Source organism: Scomber scombrus, chromosome 13 (assembly GCF_963691925.1).
Source record: "Scomber scombrus chromosome 13, fScoSco1.1, whole genome shotgun sequence".
Classification (NCBI taxonomy): domain Eukaryota; kingdom Metazoa; phylum Chordata; class Actinopteri; order Scombriformes; family Scombridae; genus Scomber; species Scomber scombrus.
This window is the reverse complement of record NC_084982.1, coordinates 11,544,632-11,566,265: the sequence shown is the minus strand read 5'-3', so window position 1 is coordinate 11,566,265 and position 21,634 is coordinate 11,544,632. Positions and strand designations below refer to the sequence as shown.

Sequence of the window (21,634 nt, the reverse complement as noted above, 5' to 3'; positions counted from 1 at the left end):
ATTTTATTCTCACAATTTTATCTTAATCTGACAGACCGCACCGACTGCAAAATAAAAATCTTTATTATGACAGCGTGCTTAAAAATTCAACAGGGGTGTTCACTATTTACACTCATTGAAAAGTCACAAATGTGCTGACAGAATATAAAAGTATTAATGCTAGTAACAGAGCATCAAAGTAGACAAAAAGAAATGTGATTCATGAACAATTTTACTATAATAAACACAGTGCAGTGTGCCACTCGAGTAACAATTAGTGCTGTAAAATTAGTGATGTTCCAAAACATTAACAAATAGCAGTGTTTGACTTCTGATGTGTATTATTTGCCTACTGACTCATCTTTGGGATACAAGTGCAGTTTAGGTCATTGGGGTGGAAGCTTTCAAAGCATAGAGTGATAACAACACTTATTTCCCTTCCTTAGATTGAAACACTTAAAATGTCACCGGACACTACTATGCTTTTCAGTTTGATCATCCGTACATTGAAATAGATAAAATGTCGCTGGACACAATGTTCTTCAGTTCGACCTTCTTCACAGCATCAAGAACGTGTTTGTGTTAATTGCATGTGTGCGTTACTGGGAGGTCATTAATGCTATTGAGTCTCAGTCAAGGCAAAAAGGTAGTACCATCACAGTATGTCATTTGGTGTTCAGAGCAACTTGTTGATTGTCCTTTGTTAAAATAAAGTCTCTGCTGGTGGCAGCTTCTCCACCTCTCCATCCTAGCAGCAGGCAGATCTAGATCGCTTGCCGGTGGCCCCCCTGCACTCCTCCAGGTCCACTGTAGGAGACTCCTGGTTCTCATTTCTCTTCCTCAGGATAGAAGGCAGCACCAGATCAAACAGCGTCTCAAACAGAGTATTCACATTATACCCCGTCTTTGCACTTGTTTCGAAGCACATCTTCTCTGCAGGCAGGCTGTTGTTTTCATCCAGGCCCTTGTAGCGCAGTATTCTGCCATAAAAAGCTACTGCGTCCTCGTGAGTAACCTGTTGGTGAAGCATCAAGCCAGAGAGGGATGCAGGGGAGGCTGGGGGCGTGGGGCAAGCAGAAGGCACCTGTGGCTCTGTCTGGTCCTCCTCACACTCAGTTCGGTCTTCCGACACCACATCCGTCTCCTGAGGCCGCTGAGCTTTAGGGTCCGTGAGATCGGCCTTGTTGCCCACTACGGCGTAAATGCAGTCAAGGTTAGCGGTATCAGTCAGAGACAGGAAGCGCTCCTCCAGCTCAGCTAGGCTCTGCCAGTTGGTGACATCGTAAGTCAGGATGACAGCAGCTGCACCTCGACAGTACATGGAGCCCAATCCATGGAACTGTTCACGGCCTGTGGAGACAAGAAGGAGGTCAGTGAGGCCCCATTACCACACAGACTTAAAAACCTCCACACTGTATGAGCAGCAGGGCAGAAGGATACAGAACAGAGAGAAAATGTGCGCGACAGTCAGCAGTTTGAAAACAGAAACAACCTTTGTTGCTGAAATATGCAGGATTCTTGAAAGGACACATTGTGCAGTGTGTGAATATTTTTCCATTGAGGGCATCTCTTGGTCAATACTCAGTAGACAGTTTATTAGGTACTATACATCTAGCTAATGCTGTGTAATGCAACAGTCCTGTCATAAATCCTACTGTTTTAGAGGTGTTGATTCAATTTCATGGTCATTTTGGAAGCTGCTCAAACATTTTGTCCACCCATGTATGAATCATTGAGGATAGACTAAATATTAGAAGCTCCTCCTAATACAGCACAACCAACGATAGCCTCCAAAATTACCCTCAAGTTAAATCAACACCTGTAAAAAGTGAACGAGGGATTTTTTTTGGGATGTTGTATTAATATAAGATTATTGTTATTATCAATTATTCTGTTGATAATTTTCTCAATTAACTGATCAATTTTGTAGTCTGTAAAATGTTTGGAAAAAAACATTCTTCATTTCATCCGAGCATCAGCAAAACCCAAAGAATTTACCTCCATATATATTATATGTTAAGTGCCTTGAATGACTTTTGTTGTAATTTGGCACTATATAAATAAAGATTGATTAATATGACAAAGAAATACAGCAAATCATCACATTTCAAAAGCAGGAACTAGTGATTGTTATGTGTTTTGGCTTGAAATATGATTGACAGACATGTTTGATAATCAGAAGTTGCCAATGCTGTCGATTCATTTTCTGTTGATCAACTAATCCATTATTGGCACATTGTTTCAGCTCTAATTGTAGCTAAGAATAAAATAATGATATAGATAGGAATGTATTGAGGATCTGAGTTGGAGGGTTTTTCTTTTTTATATGGTAGAAGTTTAAGCGTGAGAAACTAGAAGCCTTCACTTACTCAGCCTTCCTTCTGCTTATGGAAAGTACTATATCATGCAAGTTTGGAAACGACAAGATAAATCACGGGGAGTCAAGTCTTCCTGTCATAGCTATGTCATATGACTATTAAGAGGAACAGGGTAAGGGTTAGTTTAAATGCCTGCGTGGGGCTTTGAAACCGAACTGTCCAAACTGTAAAAATGTGATATCAATTGAAAAAATGAGCAGCAGACAGCCTGGTTTCACTGCGGTGAGCCAAACATCTGACAGATTTTAGGAGAACATTTCTAACGGCCTCTCTTCCATCACTTTATGGTCAATGCTGATAGGACTGCAACAGTCGCCTTCAAATGACTCAGCGCTGACCCAGCGTTTCTCCACCGCAGTGACTAAATCAAATGGACACAACAGCCTCCTTTCAAAGGTCATAGAAGAACGGAAAACACACAGGAAATGGCTTAGTGGTGACATGGCCGGCCTTTCCTTATCTCTGTGGCTCACCGACTCCACTGTGAATTGTGTATTTGCTGAAGAGGGTGTTCAGCTTATTCATCAGCATTAACCAGACGCAATACCTCACAGCCAACTTTTAGGCTCTTAAAGAGCTTTGGGGTTAGTTAGGGAACAAATAAGCAGAAGTTTGTACATGTATTGTATAATGAAAAAAACCCAACTTCTTCTATGTATAAACAGACTAACTATATTTTCTATTTCAGACTGCTGAGGTGCAAATGGTTGCTGCAACATGCAAATGAGAATTCAAATGCTTCAATTCAAATGATTTAAAATCTAACACGGTACAACTAACTACACATGTTAGATGATGATGGATACGCTGTTCTTCATCACTGACTACTTCACTCTCACTATCTATATTCTGCATTTTCAATCCATTCAACAAATAAAAAGTCCTAAGTCTCAATTTCTATAATGAAGGTGTTACCAGGTACAAAGCAGAGACTGCTCTCCATGTAACTGTGCCAATAACACTTTCATATACTGCTGAAATTAATCATCAGTTTAGTTGGTCAGTAGTGAAATGGCAATATTTAGTTGCCAATTATTAAATGAATTTACAACTCTTTTGATAACCTATTAATAGCTTTGAGGCAAAATATTTCCAAATTCTCTTTTTCCAGCTTCTCAGATGTGAATACATTTTGGTTTATTTAGTCTTCTATGATCGTAAACTAAATATCTTTGGGTTGTGGACTGTTGGTAGGGACAAAACATGACATGATGACATTATATGGACCTAACAAGTAATTGATTAATTGAGAAAATAATGGACAGGTAAATCTATAATGAAAATAATTGTTGTTTGCAGTCTTAGTCCAACATCATTATGTCAGTGCATTTGGTTTCTATTCATCATTAGTCAATGGTAACTTGAGAGGCACATTCATCATTGTTTTTCATTAATTTTAAGGGCTGCAGATTAATCAATTGAAGTGGCTGAAAAAGTGTCTTGTGTTATTGCATTTTAAGATCAAATTACCCTCTCTGGTTGAATGTAAGGCTTTGTGATAAATATGTTATCATTTAGGCTACAGCACATAAACACAAGTTTATCAACTCATATATATTTTTGGATTAACTATGCTGTTTTAGAGGCTCTCTACTCAGAGACGAGTACTTGCAATCATGATTTTTTTTCCCACACATCAAGCACCGATTGTCATGTCTTATGCCTCTTGTGTCAGACAGCTATTAACAGATTAAGAAAATAGGTTAATTGCTATGCATGTTTGCTTGTGTGTGTGTGTGTGTGTGTGTGTGTGTGTGTGTGTGTGTGTGTGTGTGTGTGTGTGTGTGTGTGTGTGTGTGTGTACTGCAGAAGAACAATGGCAATGATTAGGTCAGATTAGTCAAATATTGAGCAATACAGCACAGGGTGTAGCACACTGATTTTTTTCAGATCTGTGTTATTCAGCAAGCAGGACATACAAAGTAAAGCAATGTATTATTATTTGCAGCATTATATATATTCTAATAAAACAATATTATGTCCATTGCTTGGTCCAGACCTTTGAATCCATCCACTCCACCAAGTCCAGTTGACTCATTAAGGCTAACGAGTCTGATATTAGGCAATTCAATTCAGTTTATGAACAATAACTTGCAGGACTTTAAAATATTTGTTGAGTAATCAGGTGCCTGCGTGGTGGGTGGTTTCCTGTCATCCTATGAACAAATCCATGACTAAATGACTCACACGGCTTACAAACACGTCTCATCATGACCAAGTAGAATAAACTATTATTTTCAATGTTTATAAATCAATCAATTATTTTCTAATTAAGACTTTAACGATTTACTCTGGAAAATGTAAAAAGTAAATGGCAAATTTTCATCACAAGTGACCAAAACTGAAAGAGACAGTTTAGCCAGAAACGGAAACTCAGTTGACACAAAGTCCAAAATGATAAAAGAACAACTGACTATAAAAACAGGAACTGATACATTTTCTAAAAATGCACTGTTCATTTTAGTAGACATATTATAGTTTTTAGTTTTTGAGTTTAGTTTTTTAATATTGTATTATGTATAAAATCATATGTTTACAATCACAATTTAACTGGTAACCCTCCTTAGTGTTGAAGTGTTCTTTCAAGATTATTTTAAAAAGGTACAATACTGTAGTAGGTCATTTTTAAAAGGGAAATACAACTAAATTTTATGTTTCATTTCAGATTTTCTTTGGACTATCAGTTTGTTTTTATCCTCTTTTCACCTTGTTCCACACTTTGTTTCAGCACTATATACTTCATCAGTGTTATGTGTGAGAATAACAGAAAGAAGGAGGCATGTTTGCTGAGTGCCAGTGCTGCCAGCAGTACCCATTAGACAGGCAGTCTGCAGACTGAGCAGTCACGTGCCAGTGATTGCCTCAGGTGGTGGGGTCACGCGTTATCAGGTAAACACAGTTAGTAAAGCCACAGGAAGGAGACTTGATAAGGTTTTAAAATGCATTGTGGAAGAAGTCTGTTGAAGGAGGTATTACCAGCAGTGTCCCATATTGAGATATTGTAAGGTCCCCACTGCTTGAGGAAAAACGCCCCTCCGACGGTGCTGATCGTGTCTTTGAACTTCTTCTCCGTGTACCTGTGGAGCAGCGACGTCTTCCCCACGTTCATGTCTCCCAGGAGAACAACCTTGACGTCGGGCTTCTTCATTTTCGACGACTCGGGCATGATGCTGGGTCGTGTCCCACCAACGAGGGAGCTTTTTTTCTCTCTCTTTAATCCTTGAAAAAGAGACGCGGTCTAGCTGGTAAAACTCATTTTAGTCTGCTGGTGAATTCCTGTTAAATGCGTCATTTTATGAACCAAAGTTCATCTGTGTCACAGCGGCCATATGCAGTGTTAGCTCACTCTCAAGTCTGATCTCAGCTTCAAAAAGTAACTGAGGTGAAACAGGAAGTAGGTGAGGAGCTAAAGAGCAATGTCCAGCCTCTTTCCCTGAGTTTAGCCTCTCAGGTTCATCCGCTGCCATTGCGCCGCCCCCGCTGGCATGTTGTTTTTCCTAGGTCGGATATCAAAGTCACGACACTACCTATTCTACTTCCGATTGGCTTATCCTAAACCCTTCTGACCAATCCCACTCCTCATACCTAAACATGTCAAACCAAAGCAACGAGGACCAGCCAATCAGAGGCAGAGGAGGGCGGGCCATGACTTCGCCTTCCTAGATATGAGCACAAGATACGATCATGTAAGTGATATTTCCATTTAATTTTAAAACAATTAAAAGGACAAAAATGTTAGGTTTTTAATCCAACTTTTTTTGATTTTTGGGAAATTTCATATTTCACATGAAATTAAATATTAGCTCATTCTAATTAAGCTTTATTACAATTATCTAGTCAAGCTGAAAAATAGAAAAAGCAACAAAGAACCAAACAATATTTGAAACATATAAAATGATTTACAAATTTTACTTAATTATTAGTCTGTACCCCTTGATTGTGTGTTCGTTCATTCCTCCTACATATTATTTTATTGAATGTAAATATTATTATACATATTATTAATATGTATAATAATATAGCCTTTTCTGACAATCCAAATAATTTGCTGCAATTTCACTTGCATATCCTATATCTGTATTTGTATTTTGTCTGCCAAGTTGTTGTTGTTTTTTTTAATTTCCACCCACGAGGCTAAACTCAGGGCAAATTCAGACTACAGTACTGTGTACATGATTTTTTTTTTCATTTTGGACTGTCCCTATCCGCTCGACTAAGTAGATTACAGATTCTTGCTTTCCTTTGTCGAAAAAAAAAACTTGCTAAAGAACAAATGAGAAGTTTCAAAAAAGAGGGCTCCTCAAACTGTGGAAATCTTTAAAGCCAATTGGGCTTTTCCACTCGAGACAGGTCATTATAAAAGAATTAAAACAGAATTCAGGCAATAAAGTTTTAGTCTATGGTTAGTGAATGATTCAAATACTTTTTATTCCTTACAGTTGCCATCTGTGTGCAGCTTTGTAGGTTTTAAATTGCCCCTTTAGACATTTAAAGCAGTTCTAGTTGGACCAGCTCATGTGCTGCCTTCAGGTACTGTCGTAAATATGTTACTCCTGTTTAAAAGGAGACATTCCTGTCAATCGGGAGGCCAAGAATGTGAAATGCTTCACCCCTCTCTGCTGAGCAGAGCACAACAAATACATAAACAATACATTTTATAAGTAGGCTCATTTGGCAATTATTTACATCATATAGCCTGGCACATATCACTGTATCTGCAAGGCCTGACATTTGCATGCAGAGATATTCGCATAGGAGTCTGGCAACATTTAACATAAGAATAGGATAAGCTTTGTTCACTCAGATAACTGCCATAAGCAGAATAATGTCAGAACAGCAGAATATTCTGCTTACTAACAGAATTTAATTAATGATTGCATTGATGATATGACTGACTTATTCACATACCTTCATTTCCAGGGACAGTGTCACATTTGTCAAACTAATGTAGGCCTACAGAAGAAATAAATCTTTGAAATACATTGAAAAACCAAAGAAAATATATATATGCTTACATTATTATTATAGTGCATATATAATTATTAGTGGGATATTTATGGGGGACATCAGTGCTTTGATGTTGCAACCACGGTTGTATTAGATTACAACCCAATATATAGCAATCATAAGAAGAGGTGCAGCTTTAAGGTACTTTCACTCAGCAGCTGTGACAGATTTCAATTAATTTCAATGCGACTTTATTGGTATTACATTGCCTAGTCGAATGTGAAATAAATACAACTAAAAAATGTACAAAAATAATAAAACACGTACAAAGGCTACATAAGTAAAGATCTCGTAGAATAAAGAAATGTGTAATAATATGTCATACCTGTTCAATCCAATACAACAGTTCTGCCATAAATTCTACTTTTTTGAATTTTATACATTTTCCGTTTTTGCTGACATTGTCAGAAAGGTGATAAGTGGTGGTGGCGGCATACTGGAATGAATTATATTGACTGGTGTTCCTAATATTTTTGCCCCCCTCATGTATGTTAATGGTGTGAACACAATATTAAGAACACCATTTAATATAACGCACCCTAATACACCACCATCACCCACCATGACCTCAATAATAAACCTAAAGTAGAATTATCACCTTTCTGACAGTGTCAACAAAAACTGATAATGTATAAACTTCATAAATGTAGAATGTTAAGCAGAGCTGTTGTATTGGATGGAGTTAGATTGCACAGATACACGTAATACAGAGGCCAATGAGTGTATACAAAGTACTTGTAAAACATAGATATTACATTAGAAATATAAACAGCTACAAATAAGAGTTATATAAACACTAACATTTAAAAATGTATTTAAAGAGGTCCCCTCTGTATGTCTTTATATAAAGATCAACACAGCGCATGAACACACCGCTGATTGATAGTCTCTACGGTGGTTGTGGGATGTCCGAGGGACACCTAAAGGCAGCACGAGCTCTTCCTGCATCACTATCGAACAGAGCAAGAGAGCGCCCCATGATCCGGATCATTTGTACACAGCTCACAGCGCTGAAACGCGGCCCCAGTTTAGGTAAGAAGAACTGATCACAACACTGCTGGAAAAACTTCATGTATCGGTGGCGACATGGTATGACATGAGTGACAACAACATGCCGCAACAGATACAGACGCTGTCATTTTGCTTTATCACAGTTGCGCTGTCCATTGTGGCCACGTTGGTCTGTGTGAACGAGAAAGGTAAAGTGTAAGCAGCGTTATAATATTAGTTTTTATTACAAGCGCCCTGCTAGCTACAGCTAAGCTAATATCTAGTCGTGTAGTGGGACCGGTTTGTGTGTGTATATGTGGGTCTCTAGGACCCCGCAGACTCCTAGCATGGGCGGTGGAACAGGCGGAGAAAGGTGAAGTTACCCTCAAAGGACTGATCAGAGGTCAGTTTCAAATCCCCGATAAGTGTAAAGGTTGGGAAAAGAGCTGGGGTTGGCTGATCTCCGGTCAGTTTATGTCTAACTGCTAAGCTACGCATTTTGCCAACGACGTAAAGGATAAACATAGTCGGGGCCAGGATACAAAGAGTTGATCTGCATAAGCTATTGTAATGGTCCCTACGTTTAACACTGTACTCATTGGCCCCAAAGTCCGAAACGGCCAGTGGACGTTGTTTGGGATAGCGGCGCGGCTAGGAGCAAAGATCCATACCAGACGTCCGTCATAATCCGCAGTGTCAACATCTCCCTTCAACTCCCTGTCGTGGCGTTTACTGTGCAAGGACGCCTCGCCTGGATCAGACATGCAAGCAAACACAACGCGGGGCTTCTTGTGGTCGGATGTGGAGACGAGGACCTTGTTGAACATCTGGGGGGAGCAGGACATCCAGGTAGCGCTGGATGGAAACTTCCGAAACAGCTTCGTGTACCGCGACGTGTCCCGGAGGCTGGGGGCGATGGGGTTTGAACGGACGCCGGAACAATGCAGGGTGCGGATCAAAAGCCTCAAGAGACAGTACTTGTTAGCAAAGGAGGGCAACCTGCGGAACAACGGGCAGTATCACAAGATCTGTAAGTTTTACGACACCATGGAGAGGATTTTGAGCAACCGGCCCGCTCTTGACCCTCTGGAGTTAATGGACGGCGGCGCCGGAGAGGAGGCCGTGGATGGCTTGGAGGAGGATGGAGAGGATGCTCAAGATGCATACTCTGAGAGCACAGGGGAGTGTACTTTCCCTGCAGAGACCGAAGTGAAGTTGGAGTACCCAACTGTTCCCATCCCTATCCCGGTTAAAGTGACAGTGGGCAATAACAGTAAGTGCTCGATCCTAGTCCACATGCATTCATTCTTCTGTGTTGGATTGATATGGACCATGATTTCTTGATTGTATTTGGTCAAAGACTCATCGCATAACATCTCAACCCTGTCCACTTCAGGTACTCCAGTAAGACCACATAACAGCAGCCAGTCAGCCGGTAACTTGACAACCACGAGACCCAAGCGGCCCAGGAAGCGGCGCGCCAACTTCCCCATGGAGAAGCTGATGGAGCAGTTCCTGGAGCAGAGCGCCCAGGCGGAGGACAGCTTCTACCGGATGGAGGAGCAGCGCTTGCAGGCAGAAGACCATCGTAGAGAGGGCGAACATGCCAGGGAGCTGCACATGCTTCAGATGCTCGGTCAGATGTTCTCCAGCATCTCCTCCACCAGACCCGGCTCTGCAACTACCCCCACTAAGACTGCTCCCCCCGCCCGCGCCTCTGTGTTCTCCAGTGCCTCTCCATCATGCACACGTGGCCAGCCCGGTCATCTGAAACGGCCTTCACCTCAGACAAACTGTTTCACCCAACAGAGTCAGCTATTGAACCAAGATCCCCAGGCATTAGGTATTAGTTTCGGTGTCATGTGCAGCCACGAGGTGGAATGTGTGAAGAGAAAATGGAAAATAGAGATGCATTAGAGCTCAGTGATCGAGCTGTCACTCAATTACTTGCATGTTCCTGCAGATATCTCTGTTTTAGTTGTGTATTTGTTCCCAAATGTTTGTTTGTTTGTGTGTATGTGTAAAAGGGGAAAAAAAAGAGGCCAAAGAAGCACTCCACACTTTAAAACTTCACTTTGTTTATTTCCTCAGTCTTTGAACGCTTCAACAGCTTGGGGTCCACATCACACAGAGGCATGGAAGATGAACTCCTCTCACTAGTAAAGAGTACAGTCCCTCCACTGATATCCAAAAAGCACAAGGGACAAGATGGACGCATCGGGATCATTGGAGGATGCCAAGAGTACGTTTAGCAAAAAACAGCTTCTTCTTTTGGTTTCATTCCTCAATTTGATCTCTCCTGTGATTTGTTTTTAGCCCTAATTCTTTTTCATCTTCACCCTTTAAAGCTATACCGGAGCTCCATATTTTGCTGCCATCTCTGCACTGAAAGTGGTAAACACAAGTTCTGACAGAATTATCATCAATGTTCCCGCTATCTTTTTTGCTTTGGTTTCGGTTTTGATAGAGTGCCTTTTTTCTGTTCTTGTCTCCAGGGGGCTGATTTGTCTCATGTCTTCTGCACCAAAGATGCTGCAACTGTAATCAAATCTTACAGCCCTGAGCTCATAGTTCATCCTGTTCTGTAAGTACATATCTGCTTGCAACAACAATTAGCTTAATATAGTTCTGCTGTAGTATTTTCATCACTGACAATAAGCAGAGTATTAATAGACGAATAATATGCATTTACATCAAAAATGTGTATTCTTATGTACTAACAAATATTATTTAGGACATTTAAACTTAAGTTAAAGACTTCTATATAACCCCATATTTATGATGATGTATGATTGATTACTGCTTCACACATTCAGAATTCATTATGAAAGTTCAAACCTTCACAGTGCATCATGAAGTGTGATAACAACAGTCAAAAGGCATTATAAGTAGGATTACAGTACTGTTTAAGGTCAGAAATTACAGTAGTATGTAACAGGTCTACTCATGGCTTTATGCAGCCATAAAGGCTGGAGAGGGAGATTATGGCTAACCATGAAGCCTTTAAGACAGCTATTTGTCAGGTAAAGTAGGTTGTGTTAATATGAGATCTGTGTTTATTGGTTTGTTCAAGTAATATGAAAATAATTGTTTTGCTACTCAGGATTTTTAGATTTCTTACAATACAATAACAACATTCAAGATGTTAAATTGGCTGCAGTGTCTTTGATAGTCTAAGTGAAAAGGAGAGGTAAACAGTAAAACATCCACTTTGAATTTCTGTCAGACCCTCATCCCCTCCAGACATTTATCAAGACATATAAAAATACTCTGCTTTGAATCATTTGTGTCTGATATGGTTTTTCCACAAAAAGTTCAATTACATAGTCAGACATTCTTGAAGTTCTTAAAAAAATCCACCCACTCCTTCTACCTCAAAAAATCCCAGCTATGAATATGCAAAGCACTTTCATTTTAAAAGTGTAACTGCTTGGCAGTACATGTCACTGAAAAGTTCATTCTCAGTGTTTGTGCACAGGAGGCAAGTCTCCATATCAGACTTGTGTTGCTTACTGGACCAGCATTGGCTCCAAACTAGTTGTCCTAAATCATTCTTGTAGGTCAGCCACTTAAACTCAGGTTTTTCTCGTCAAGCACAAAGAGAATCTCTACTTTCAGTAGCTGAATGTTAATAGTATCCCAGTGTCATTCTGCAAAGCGAAGGTCAAACCTTCAAGTGAAGTAACAATGAGCGAAACACATTTTTGATTGGAGGGACTTTAACGTTTTGAATAAGGGTGTCAGAAACAACAAAAATCCTGCACTGAAAAGAAATATGATTTAGATTTGTATTAGTTTTTGATTTTGATTTTCATTCATCTTAAATGTCTTGAGAAAGTGACTGTATTGTTATAACCGCCTATGACTGTTGTGAAGAGCAATCATAATGCATTATAAATACTTATAGTCATGGAAACACACACCCAAAAAAGTATATTATAGAAGTAGCAGAGTGCAAATGCCAACAATAAGTCTGACAAGCTCTACTGGAAAATATTTACCATTTTTGCAAATATCCAATAGTATACAAGGTATGAACTTGATTACATAGCATACAGATATACACAGGCATATATCTTTAAACCACTTGTCTATTTGTGTGTACACAGTTGCCATGGCAGCATTCAAAGGACTTTTTATCTATGAAAACTAGTATTATATATGTATAAGGCATGAAGAAATATATAAAGAGTTTAAAGAATATAACTAGGATTAGACTTATAATAATTTGTGCATTCGAACACATCTAACTTGGTGTTTGTATTTGTGTGTGTGTGTGTGTGTGTGTGTGCATGTTTTAAGGGACAGTCCTAATGCAGTGGAAGAAATAGAAAAATGGCTCCCAAGACTGCACGGCCTTGTGGTGGGACCAGGTCTAGGGAGAGAAGACTTCTTATTAAAAACAGCCAAGGCACGTGGAATACATTCACACTCCCTTGCATCCAAAACAGCCTCTTAGTTCAGCTGCTTATGCATAACCACCACATGGAAATAAATATATATAACAGTTATTAGATAGAGTTTAAACTGCACAAGGTATGACTAGTAATAAATTTAACTTGAATTCCCAGAAAAGATGAGTAAATGTGCCAAAAAACACGGAGGCAGATCTCATACTGGTAATTCTGACTTTCTCTGAAAGAAGCACACACACACTGATGCTTGGGTGACACTCTTGAGCCTTGATTGATCAGTCCCTGTGTGTAGAGAAATATATAAACATGACACTAGCATATATTTTGGGTTGGGAGTGTAGCCCATTTTTTATTAGACTAATGTAACAGGTTTATCTGTACATTAAGATTTTGTTGAGTCCCTAAGAGAACATTACAGTGTACTTGTTGGACCAACAATCCGTGAATAGCACTGTATTTAACATTATGTCTGGATGACATGTTTTCTCTCTCTCTTACAGGACGTGATAGAGAAGTCTAAAGCAAGAGATATTCCTATAGTCATTGATGCAGTGAGTACTTGTCTTGATAAAATCAAGTTTCAGCTGTTGCACAGATGGGATTTTATTAGCAAGGCCATGCAGAATCACTGAGTGTGTGTGTGTGTGTGTGTGTGTGTGTATGGTTTGTTTGTTTTCATCAGGATGGATTATGGCTTGTTACACAGCAACCATCTGTTATCCAAGGGTACCAAAAGGGCATCCTTACACCTAACTTCATGGAGTTCACCCGACTGTATGAGGCGCTGGTGAGTCTCTCACCGCTGTTCAGCTACTCCCCAATTGATACAGAGCATGTTGCATATACTTCTGTGTGTCTGTTAATGCATGTCATTGGTTTAATCTTGCTGTCTCAGCATCACGAGCAAATGGACAACAGTGATCACCAACGCAGCGTCATGCAGCTCAGTGTAGCTATGGGCAACCTCACTGTGGTGCTAAAAGGAGAACAGGATCTTATTACAGATGGCAGTAAAGGTCTGTATAAAGCCCGCATTGAATAAACAAAGTACAGGGTGTCCATAAAGTCTCTTTACAATTTAACAAATGTATTACAAAAGCAAATGAATAGAAAAATCTGTGGAAATGTAATCATTTAATACACCTCTATATGGGCACCATTAGTTGCACGAAGCACATCAAGATGGTACTCGATTTCTTGCCATGTTCGCTGTAGCATAGCCTCATCAATGGTGGCAATGGCATCAGTGATCTTTTGCTTCAGGTCGTTGATGTCCCGTATCTTTGTTCGATACACGATACACAAATGCAACGTGATTAAAAACTTTGATAACCACTGAGTACATAGAATAAATCTGATTAACATATCTCATCAATTGCTTTTGTAATGAATTTTTTAAATTGTAAAGAGAATTTGTGGACACCCACAACTCATTCTTTCTCAGTTTGTCATTTTCCTTTTCCATTGGTGTAAATCCTTACTCATATATTTATCAAGGTACCTCTGAGATAGTTGTGACTGTGCACAGATCTCATGCTGTGTCTTCTTGTTTTCAGTGGTCTCGTGCAGTATTGAGGGCAGTGGGAGAAGATGTGGTGGACAGGGTGACCTTCTGTCTGGATCTTTGGGAGTGCTAGCACACTGGGCTCATGCTGCTTCAGCAGCTGGACTAATAAGAAGGTGGAGACATTATTGGCTGTTTGTGCATTGTGTTTTAATCACAGTTTATTTAATCAGAGTTTATTGCACTTTGTAAACGACAACATTTGTGGTTTTAGATTTAAATACACATCACCTACAAAATGCACAAAACTTGACATTATATGAACCCTTTTTCAAAACATAATGTCAGTGTTAGGATTGATTTCTTATCTTCAAGCACCACAGGTTTGCATTCACTTCAGCATGTTATAAAAGTCAACTTGCAGATAAATCTGTCTTTATTATATATGTTATTATATGTTTACTTACACATCACTTGTGTCTTCCTCCAGTATGAATCCATCAATGGTCGCAGGTTACGGGGCCTGTGCTCTCACCAGACAGTGCAACAGTCAAGCCTTCCAGCAGCACGGCAGGTCCACCACCACCTCAGACATGATCCAGGAGATTGGCTCAGCCTTCAAGAAGCTATTTGAAAGCTGAAAACTGCCAAATGAAATCAGACATCGTGTTTATGAACTTAGTCAGTTTTGCATTCTTACAAAAAAATAAAAGACAAAAAAGATAAAAACACTGAGGAAGACGGATGAACTTTTCTAATATGCCAGCTTCCGGGTGGGCTAGTGGCAAATGCTCTGAATATGGGTAATAGAAGTGTGGACTAATCTGATGCAAAAAAACACACACATATATTGTTTGAATAATATAAAAAAAAAACCTATGTTAAAAAAAACACAACAGACAGTCCTCTGTGTCTTCAGTAGTGTTATGGGTGCAAACATGAGGTTTCTAAATTATTCCCAGCCCACCAAAGAGACTGAGATTGTAAGATAAATTGAGTCCAAGTGATGTTTGAATCTTTGAAATAAATAATAAATATGATTTTGTCTGAATTAATTTTTCTTAAAGCATTCTACCTGACATCGAAGCAGTTATGTGTTGCAGCAGGGTGGCAGTATTAACCTGCATTATGTGAACACATCACGGGTCAATTCTGTTTGCCAAGATCATCTTTATTGGCCAAGTCTGTTGACACATACAAGGAATATGACTGGTTTAATGGTTATCAGTGTACTTACACAGAATAACAACTCAACAATCTTAAGATATATACACAAAGAATATCTAAACAAGTGAAACTTTCTGTGAACTCGTTACAAATAGTGCAAAGAAATGAGCAGCGCTAAGGTGAATACAACGTTGTTGGGGAGTAACTAGTTACATGTAACAGCGTTACGTAATTTTATTCCAAAGTAAATGGAACTAATCTGTTACAGTTACTGAGAAAAAATGTGTAATTAAATTATAGTTACTAAATTTTGATGATTACAAAGGGGGTTACATCTGAAGTCAGACCTTTTAAGATTCAGCTCAGGAGGAGGGTTTTTCCTTCATTTTTTATGTTAATACATATATTGCTGTTTTTTGTAATTTTGTAAATAAATCATGACATGGGCTTATACACAAATGGGCTTAAACAGTGTCACAATTAAGCCCATGACTTTTGACTTTTTCATAAAATACCTTTATTTTTATATTCAAAAATCTGCATGAACTAATGAATTCATTTTTAAATCAGAGGTAAATCTTGCTTTATAAGAAATGATCTCCCTTATAAATCATGTCAGTATCCATGAAAATCACCGGAAATTAGATTTTGGTGGGCCTAATAGGTATACACTTACCCTAACAGTTAAAAACATTAGTTAGAGAATTAGAGTAGTCTAATCAAAAAGTAATCAAATGTAATAATTTACATTACTTCGACTAAGTAATTGATATAGTTACATTACTTATTACATTTTAAATGGGGTAACTAGTCATCTGTAACCTATTACATTTCCAAAGTAACTTTCCCAACCCTCGGTAAATAGAATTAGTCCCGCCGGCCCGGTGTTAGTTGAGTATCAAGGCTAAGCAATAGTTGATATTCACAAAGAAGTACAAAACATAAGCCGTAATAGTGTTAATAAAGGGCCGTCCTCACTGAGAATGATAAGTATAACTACAACCATAAGGACAACGATGTGAGCCAGCGGTGTGAAGTACGCGCTGCGCGCTCCAGCTGTGTGTGCAGCTCATTATGAGCGGTTACTGTTGCATGTTGTACAGATAAATAAAAAGAAAAGCAGAAGAGTTCAGAGGCGGGTGCTGATTCAGTGTGTTGATCAGAAGTCTTTATTTCAGACATTTTATAATATAAACCAAACTGACCCGCAGCAGGGTAAGGATTTTGATCGTTTTATTTATTATTTTATTTTTATTGTTCATCAAATCGCTCTGAAAGTGATCCCAACGATATCGTTTACCTCTACCGTTATAGTTATAGTTGTGGTGTGAACTCCCCCATCCAAATGAACTAGAACAATGTTTAAAACTATAAATGTGTGGTTATATTTAATAGTTATCGCCCACAATGTACTGTGGACGGACCTTGATCATCATTTAACTGTTAGTGGTTGCTATAGCGCTTCATACTGTTGCGCATGCTCACAAAAGCAGTCGTTTACTCGGGTGCTTTAGCTATCAGCTAGCAATAGCTGCTGCTACGTACCGACTCCCCACACATGATCTGGAGATACCAACAAGAACAAATACATACTACATACTAAAAAACGACTGATATCAACACAGGTAAGTCATTCTAACAACTGGTTAGCTACCAACAAGATCCGCATGCTGTAGAGTTTTTTTTGCGGTGATAAACATGACGTTTCGTACAGTATTGCCACAGCTGCGTTAAAGGCTAGCATGAGCTAATGTAGCTAACTGTTACAGCCCTTTTAAAGTGTCAAAATGACTGCGAAAAATGTTCCTAATGATTCAGGCTGTTTCTGTGTTTGTGTAAGGTTAGTCATGTTTGGGATTAAAGTGTTCTGTGTGTAGTGAACCAAAAAATGAAGGCGAAAGAAGTGGCTCCTCAATGTTTCCCTTTTGCGTTAATCTTGATGTTTGTCCAATCATGAAGTCGCTTGATAAAACTTTCAACTTGTCAGCAAAATATTAGAACCAGCTGGCGTTACAAGTTAAACTAAAGTCTAATGTTATTGTTATTTTAGCCAACCTAAAACTTGGATAGTGAGAGTTAACTCGGGGTTAGCTGAAGCTTAGTTTACGCGCTAATCAGAACTAGCTAGATGTTGGCTAACTGCTTTTTATAGAAATACTCCATTTCAGCGCTGCATGTGTTTGCGATGGATTTGACGTAAGTGTGTTGGTGTATCACTTTGCTACACATCGACTCGGTGATGTAAAACTAACTAACCAACCAGCTAACGCTAGCCATCACACAGCTTTGCGCTATCTTTCTTGATGCTGGACACACAGATGTTGTGCTCAGTAATAACACAAAGTACTCCATCTGCAGTCAGCTGGCTCCTGTTTACATCAGCTATGATCTGAGCTATTTCTCTCCGGTGCCAAACCACCTCGCTATTTTGGCAGCTGCATAGTACACGTACCAGTTTTCAGAATGGCTGACTGCTGGTCGGCTGCCCCCTCCCCCTCGTCACGTTTTTGACCATCACCGTGAAGATTTCCGGACTGATTTCAAGCAACCCGCACAAAAAAAACACGACAAAACTCTTCTAAAAACATGAGATGATATGCTCAGTAACAGAAATCAGAGACGTCCGATGTAGTGTGGCTTTCTAGCAACAATAGACGCTTTAACAGTGATGTGTTGTTAACAGGTGCAGGTGTCGGAGTGTCCTGTGATAAAGACGGATCCGCAATGTTGAACCCGACCAATGGCGACCCAAGCCACGTTGTCGTCAATTATGTTGAGGAGTATTTGGACCTGGTGGAGTCCCTGCCTTTTGATTTGCAGAGGAGTGTGTCTCTCATGAAGGAAATTGATGCCAAGTATCAAGGTAAAGACTCTAGACACGATGTTACTTGCAAGCACAATGCATTTGCAAAGTGCTGAGTGTTTTTGTTTTTTTTAAGTAATCAACAGGCAAGGTAGCAATATGTTTGTCTTCCATCAAGCATCACAAGTGCACAACCACACATATCTGCTTAACATACAGTTAAGCAGATATGAATACTACATCTTCATATCCATGAATATTTCATCAGCAGCAGCTTATAAACTCAGAAAGCAGCACTCTTGTAGCTATTAAGTACTGAAGCAGGTACTTAACAACTCAACACTCAACAAATTACATAGTACTCTGTAGACATGCAGCTGCTATGTGCTGTTACAGAGAGTAATGTCTGAACCCACTGTTAGGCCCTTACCTCTTTCTGTACATCTAGTATGACAGCTACCACTTTGGTCTTTAACAGTCACACCCCCTGTAATAACTACAAACCACAAGACTGTCTTGATCAATACACAGAGTGCACTTTTGATGAGGCTAAAGACACTTTTATCTGCAGCTGCATGTTGGCTGTCTTTACACCTCAGAAATGTAACTTTAAATGCATTTAAATTAACATATCTGAAGGCAAAAATAGCTAACTTTTAGTTCAGTAGCATTGCAGTTGACATACTGTGATGTCTTCCTACATCTTCCTACATTTGTTCACTCGTCTAAAGCTTCAGAAAATGTACTCACAGTATAGAAGCTTAAAGTGTACATTTATTCATCTGTGTGCCTTTTTGAGAATATTTTTGATGATTCTCTTTCTTCTTTGCCAGATGTTCTGAAGGAGCTTGACGATGCTTATGAGCGGTATCGCAAGGAATCCGACTCACTTCAGAGGCGCAAGCTTCAGTTATCCATTCAGAGGGCACTGATCCGCAGTCAGGAGCTTGGAGATGAGAAGATTCAGATTGCTGGTCAAATGGTAAGTGCAGAACATCCTGCAGCTGCTCCGGTGATGCTGCTCAGTGGCTAACTAACAGGTCTGAATGTGTGTAGCTGCTGTTGTATAGAGCAGCGATTTCCTGGAACATGTTTTCTCACCAAATCTAAACTGGAGTAGTTTTTAAGAATAGTTTATATAGGCATGCTAAAATACCTTTTTGTACTGGGGTGTATCAGGCTTTCCATTTGAATATCCCTGAAAACATTACCAGTAAAAAACATATTTGAACATTTGCAGGACTCCAGCAGTAAACACTCAATCAGCTTATTACAGTACACACTAGAGGGTTAACAGGCACATAACCGTATTTAACCTTCCCCTTTGACATACATTTTGAATGTCACAGTCTAGTGGTTGTTATGGCACCCCCTACATCACCGCACTAGTGAAATATTGCAACATTCAACTGGATAACAAATAGTAATCTAGTAATGCCTCAACCTTTTCTTTTCAATCTGTTAAACTAAGTAATCGAAGCCCTACACCCACACTAAAACAGCTTTAGTCTAAATCATAGTTTTTAAAAGTTTCACCCTCAGATGGGCAAAGTTTGCAAGTATTTAGTCATCCACATATACTCAGACAGCAGACAGAACTTTATAATAAAATATGAACATTCTTTGTTTCAGGTGGAGTTGGTCGAGAATCGAACGCGTCAAATCGATTGGCACTCTGAACTCCTCCTTTCCTCACAAGAACTCCCAGAGAGCCATGTTCCCATAGCAACATCTATGGCAAACAATACAGCATCCATGATGTCGTCGTCGTCGTCATCATCAGCCGCCATAACTCCAGGCAAAACTGGCCACCACGACAAGAAGCGCGATGAGGTCACGCCAGGCTCAGGCGGCGGAGACAAAGCTGGAGGGAAACGCTCAAGACGACAGAAAAATGGGGAAAGCAGGGAAAGTTACGGGGGCATGGATACATCTGAGGATGTCGGAGTAGGGGCTTCTCGGGAAAAGAGGGCCAAAACATCTTCTAAGAAGAAGAAAAGGTCCAAAGGAAAGTCTGAGAGAGAAGTGTCACCTCCAGACCTGCCCATTGATCCAGATGAGCCAACGTACTGTCTGTGCGAGCAGGTGTCCTATGGCGAGATGATTGGCTGTGATAACGACGAATGTCCCATCGAGTGGTTTCATTTCTCCTGTGTCGGCCTTCATCATAAGCCCAAAGGCAAGTGGTTTTGCCCCAAGTGTCGGGGTGAGAATGAGAAGACCATGGACAAGGCCTTGGAGAGGGCTAAGAAGGAGAGGGCATACAACAGGTAGCTCGCTCCGCCTGGCCAAATGAACACTAATGCTTCAAATTTGTATTTTGTGTCTTGTCCTTGTTTCCATTTACTGTTATGGCTGTTTAAAAAGAGTGATGAGTTGGTCAGAGTGATCTTGTAAATAGTTATTTTTGTAACTGCTATATAGCTGACAAGATTTCTTCCTCCTGGTCAGAATAATTTGTAAAGAATGTACATGTTCGACCTGCATGTGTGTAAGCAGCTGTCCTGCACTTACATCCCCTTTTTGTTTGTCATGCACGCAACATCACTCACTCAGTTACATGCCCAATTAACAAATAAAACATGTCTAAACAAATAAGAATATTATGGATTTAATGACATCTTACAAGCTTTTGGTTTTTGAAATTACTTCCACATTCACTCACTGAATAACAGACAGTCTGTAGTGAGCAGTAGATTAAAGTTGCGGACACTGACAGGTGTGGTATCACTGCAGTTTTTGCATCTATAAAATGCATTGTGAAATTGTTAAAGAGAAGTGGAGATGCTTTTTTTCTGTTCAATTGTAGGAATGTTTGAGGGCAGTAAAAGGTGCTGAAATTTCACTCAATTTGATAAATGTGGTAAATATTATGCACGGTAGAGTAAATGGGGAGCTTTTCTCAAAGCAGCGTAGATGAATCCAGAGTATTTAGTAAAGTTATGAATTCTAAATTGGCCATAAATAAGTCTTGAGTCTTGAAAAGTGAAAACAATGAGAGCTGCATATTGAACTTTTAAACTTTCAAATTATACAACCTCATTAGTTGCAATTCAGCCTTTTTTACATTTTATTTTGACACTTAAACTAACTGCAGAACTGGACAGCATGCAATTAACGGTCTTATTTTCCCCTCCAAGACTATTTTGACATGATCAATTAGCTTTGGCCAACTGGTCATGTAACACCATGTTGCTATAGCAAAGATTGATCTCCAATGTTGTGTTTTCTTGTGGATAGCTGCTCATATTTGTATACAAAACCAGTTTACCTGATGGTAGTGCCATAATTATGTATATAACTTCTATGAAAGCAAGAAAAGTATGTTTAGGTCAAATATTACATTTGCAGTTACAATAAAGAAATTCCCAAAAAAGACTGATTTAGCCTT

The 21,634-nt window shown here is 39.4% G+C and overlaps 3 protein-coding genes across 6 annotated transcripts; 2 read left to right on the top strand and 1 right to left on the bottom strand.

Annotated features, from left to right (window-relative positions):
* Window positions 1–55: 55 nt before the first annotated feature.
* rab20 (RAB20, member RAS oncogene family) lies at window positions 56–5,731 on the bottom strand. Its single transcript, XM_062432127.1, has 2 exons — window positions 5,334–5,731; window positions 56–1,329 (listed from the first exon to the last, which is right to left on the bottom strand). The coding sequence occupies exons 1-2, from the start codon at window positions 5,521–5,523 to the stop codon at window positions 728–730; spliced, it is 792 nt and encodes a 263-aa protein (XP_062288111.1). The 5' UTR covers window positions 5,524–5,731; the 3' UTR covers window positions 56–727.
* Window positions 5,732–5,925: 194 nt separating this feature from the next.
* On the top strand, window positions 5,926–15,313 carry naxd (NAD(P)HX dehydratase). Of its 4 annotated transcripts, XM_062432097.1 has the most exons (12): window positions 6,008–6,043; window positions 8,965–9,627; window positions 9,751–10,197; window positions 10,446–10,596; window positions 10,703–10,748; window positions 10,850–10,938; window positions 12,657–12,765; window positions 13,270–13,320; window positions 13,452–13,556; window positions 13,665–13,785; window positions 14,326–14,449; window positions 14,764–15,313. In XM_062432097.1, the coding sequence occupies exons 2-12, from the start codon at window positions 9,117–9,119 to the stop codon at window positions 14,912–14,914; spliced, it is 1,905 nt and encodes a 634-aa protein (XP_062288081.1). In that variant the 5' UTR covers window positions 6,008–6,043; window positions 8,965–9,116; the 3' UTR covers window positions 14,915–15,313. The 4 variants fall into 4 exon arrangements, with proteins under 4 accessions (XP_062288084.1, XP_062288082.1, XP_062288081.1 ...); XM_062432098.1 differs by lacking the exons at window positions 8,965–9,627; window positions 9,751–10,197 and adding an exon at window positions 8,215–8,396 and having other exon boundaries at window positions 5,947–6,043; XM_062432100.1 differs by lacking the exons at window positions 8,965–9,627; window positions 9,751–10,197 and having other exon boundaries at window positions 5,926–6,043.
* A 1,613-nt stretch (window positions 15,314–16,926) lies between these two features.
* ing1 (inhibitor of growth family, member 1) lies at window positions 16,927–21,606 on the top strand. The gene is made up of 4 exons (XM_062432120.1): window positions 16,927–17,065; window positions 18,124–18,303; window positions 19,077–19,225; window positions 19,876–21,606. Exons 2-4 carry the CDS (start codon window positions 18,165–18,167, stop codon window positions 20,515–20,517), a joined length of 930 nt encoding a protein of 309 aa, XP_062288104.1. The 5' UTR covers window positions 16,927–17,065; window positions 18,124–18,164; the 3' UTR covers window positions 20,518–21,606.
* Window positions 21,607–21,634: the final 28 nt, after the last annotated feature.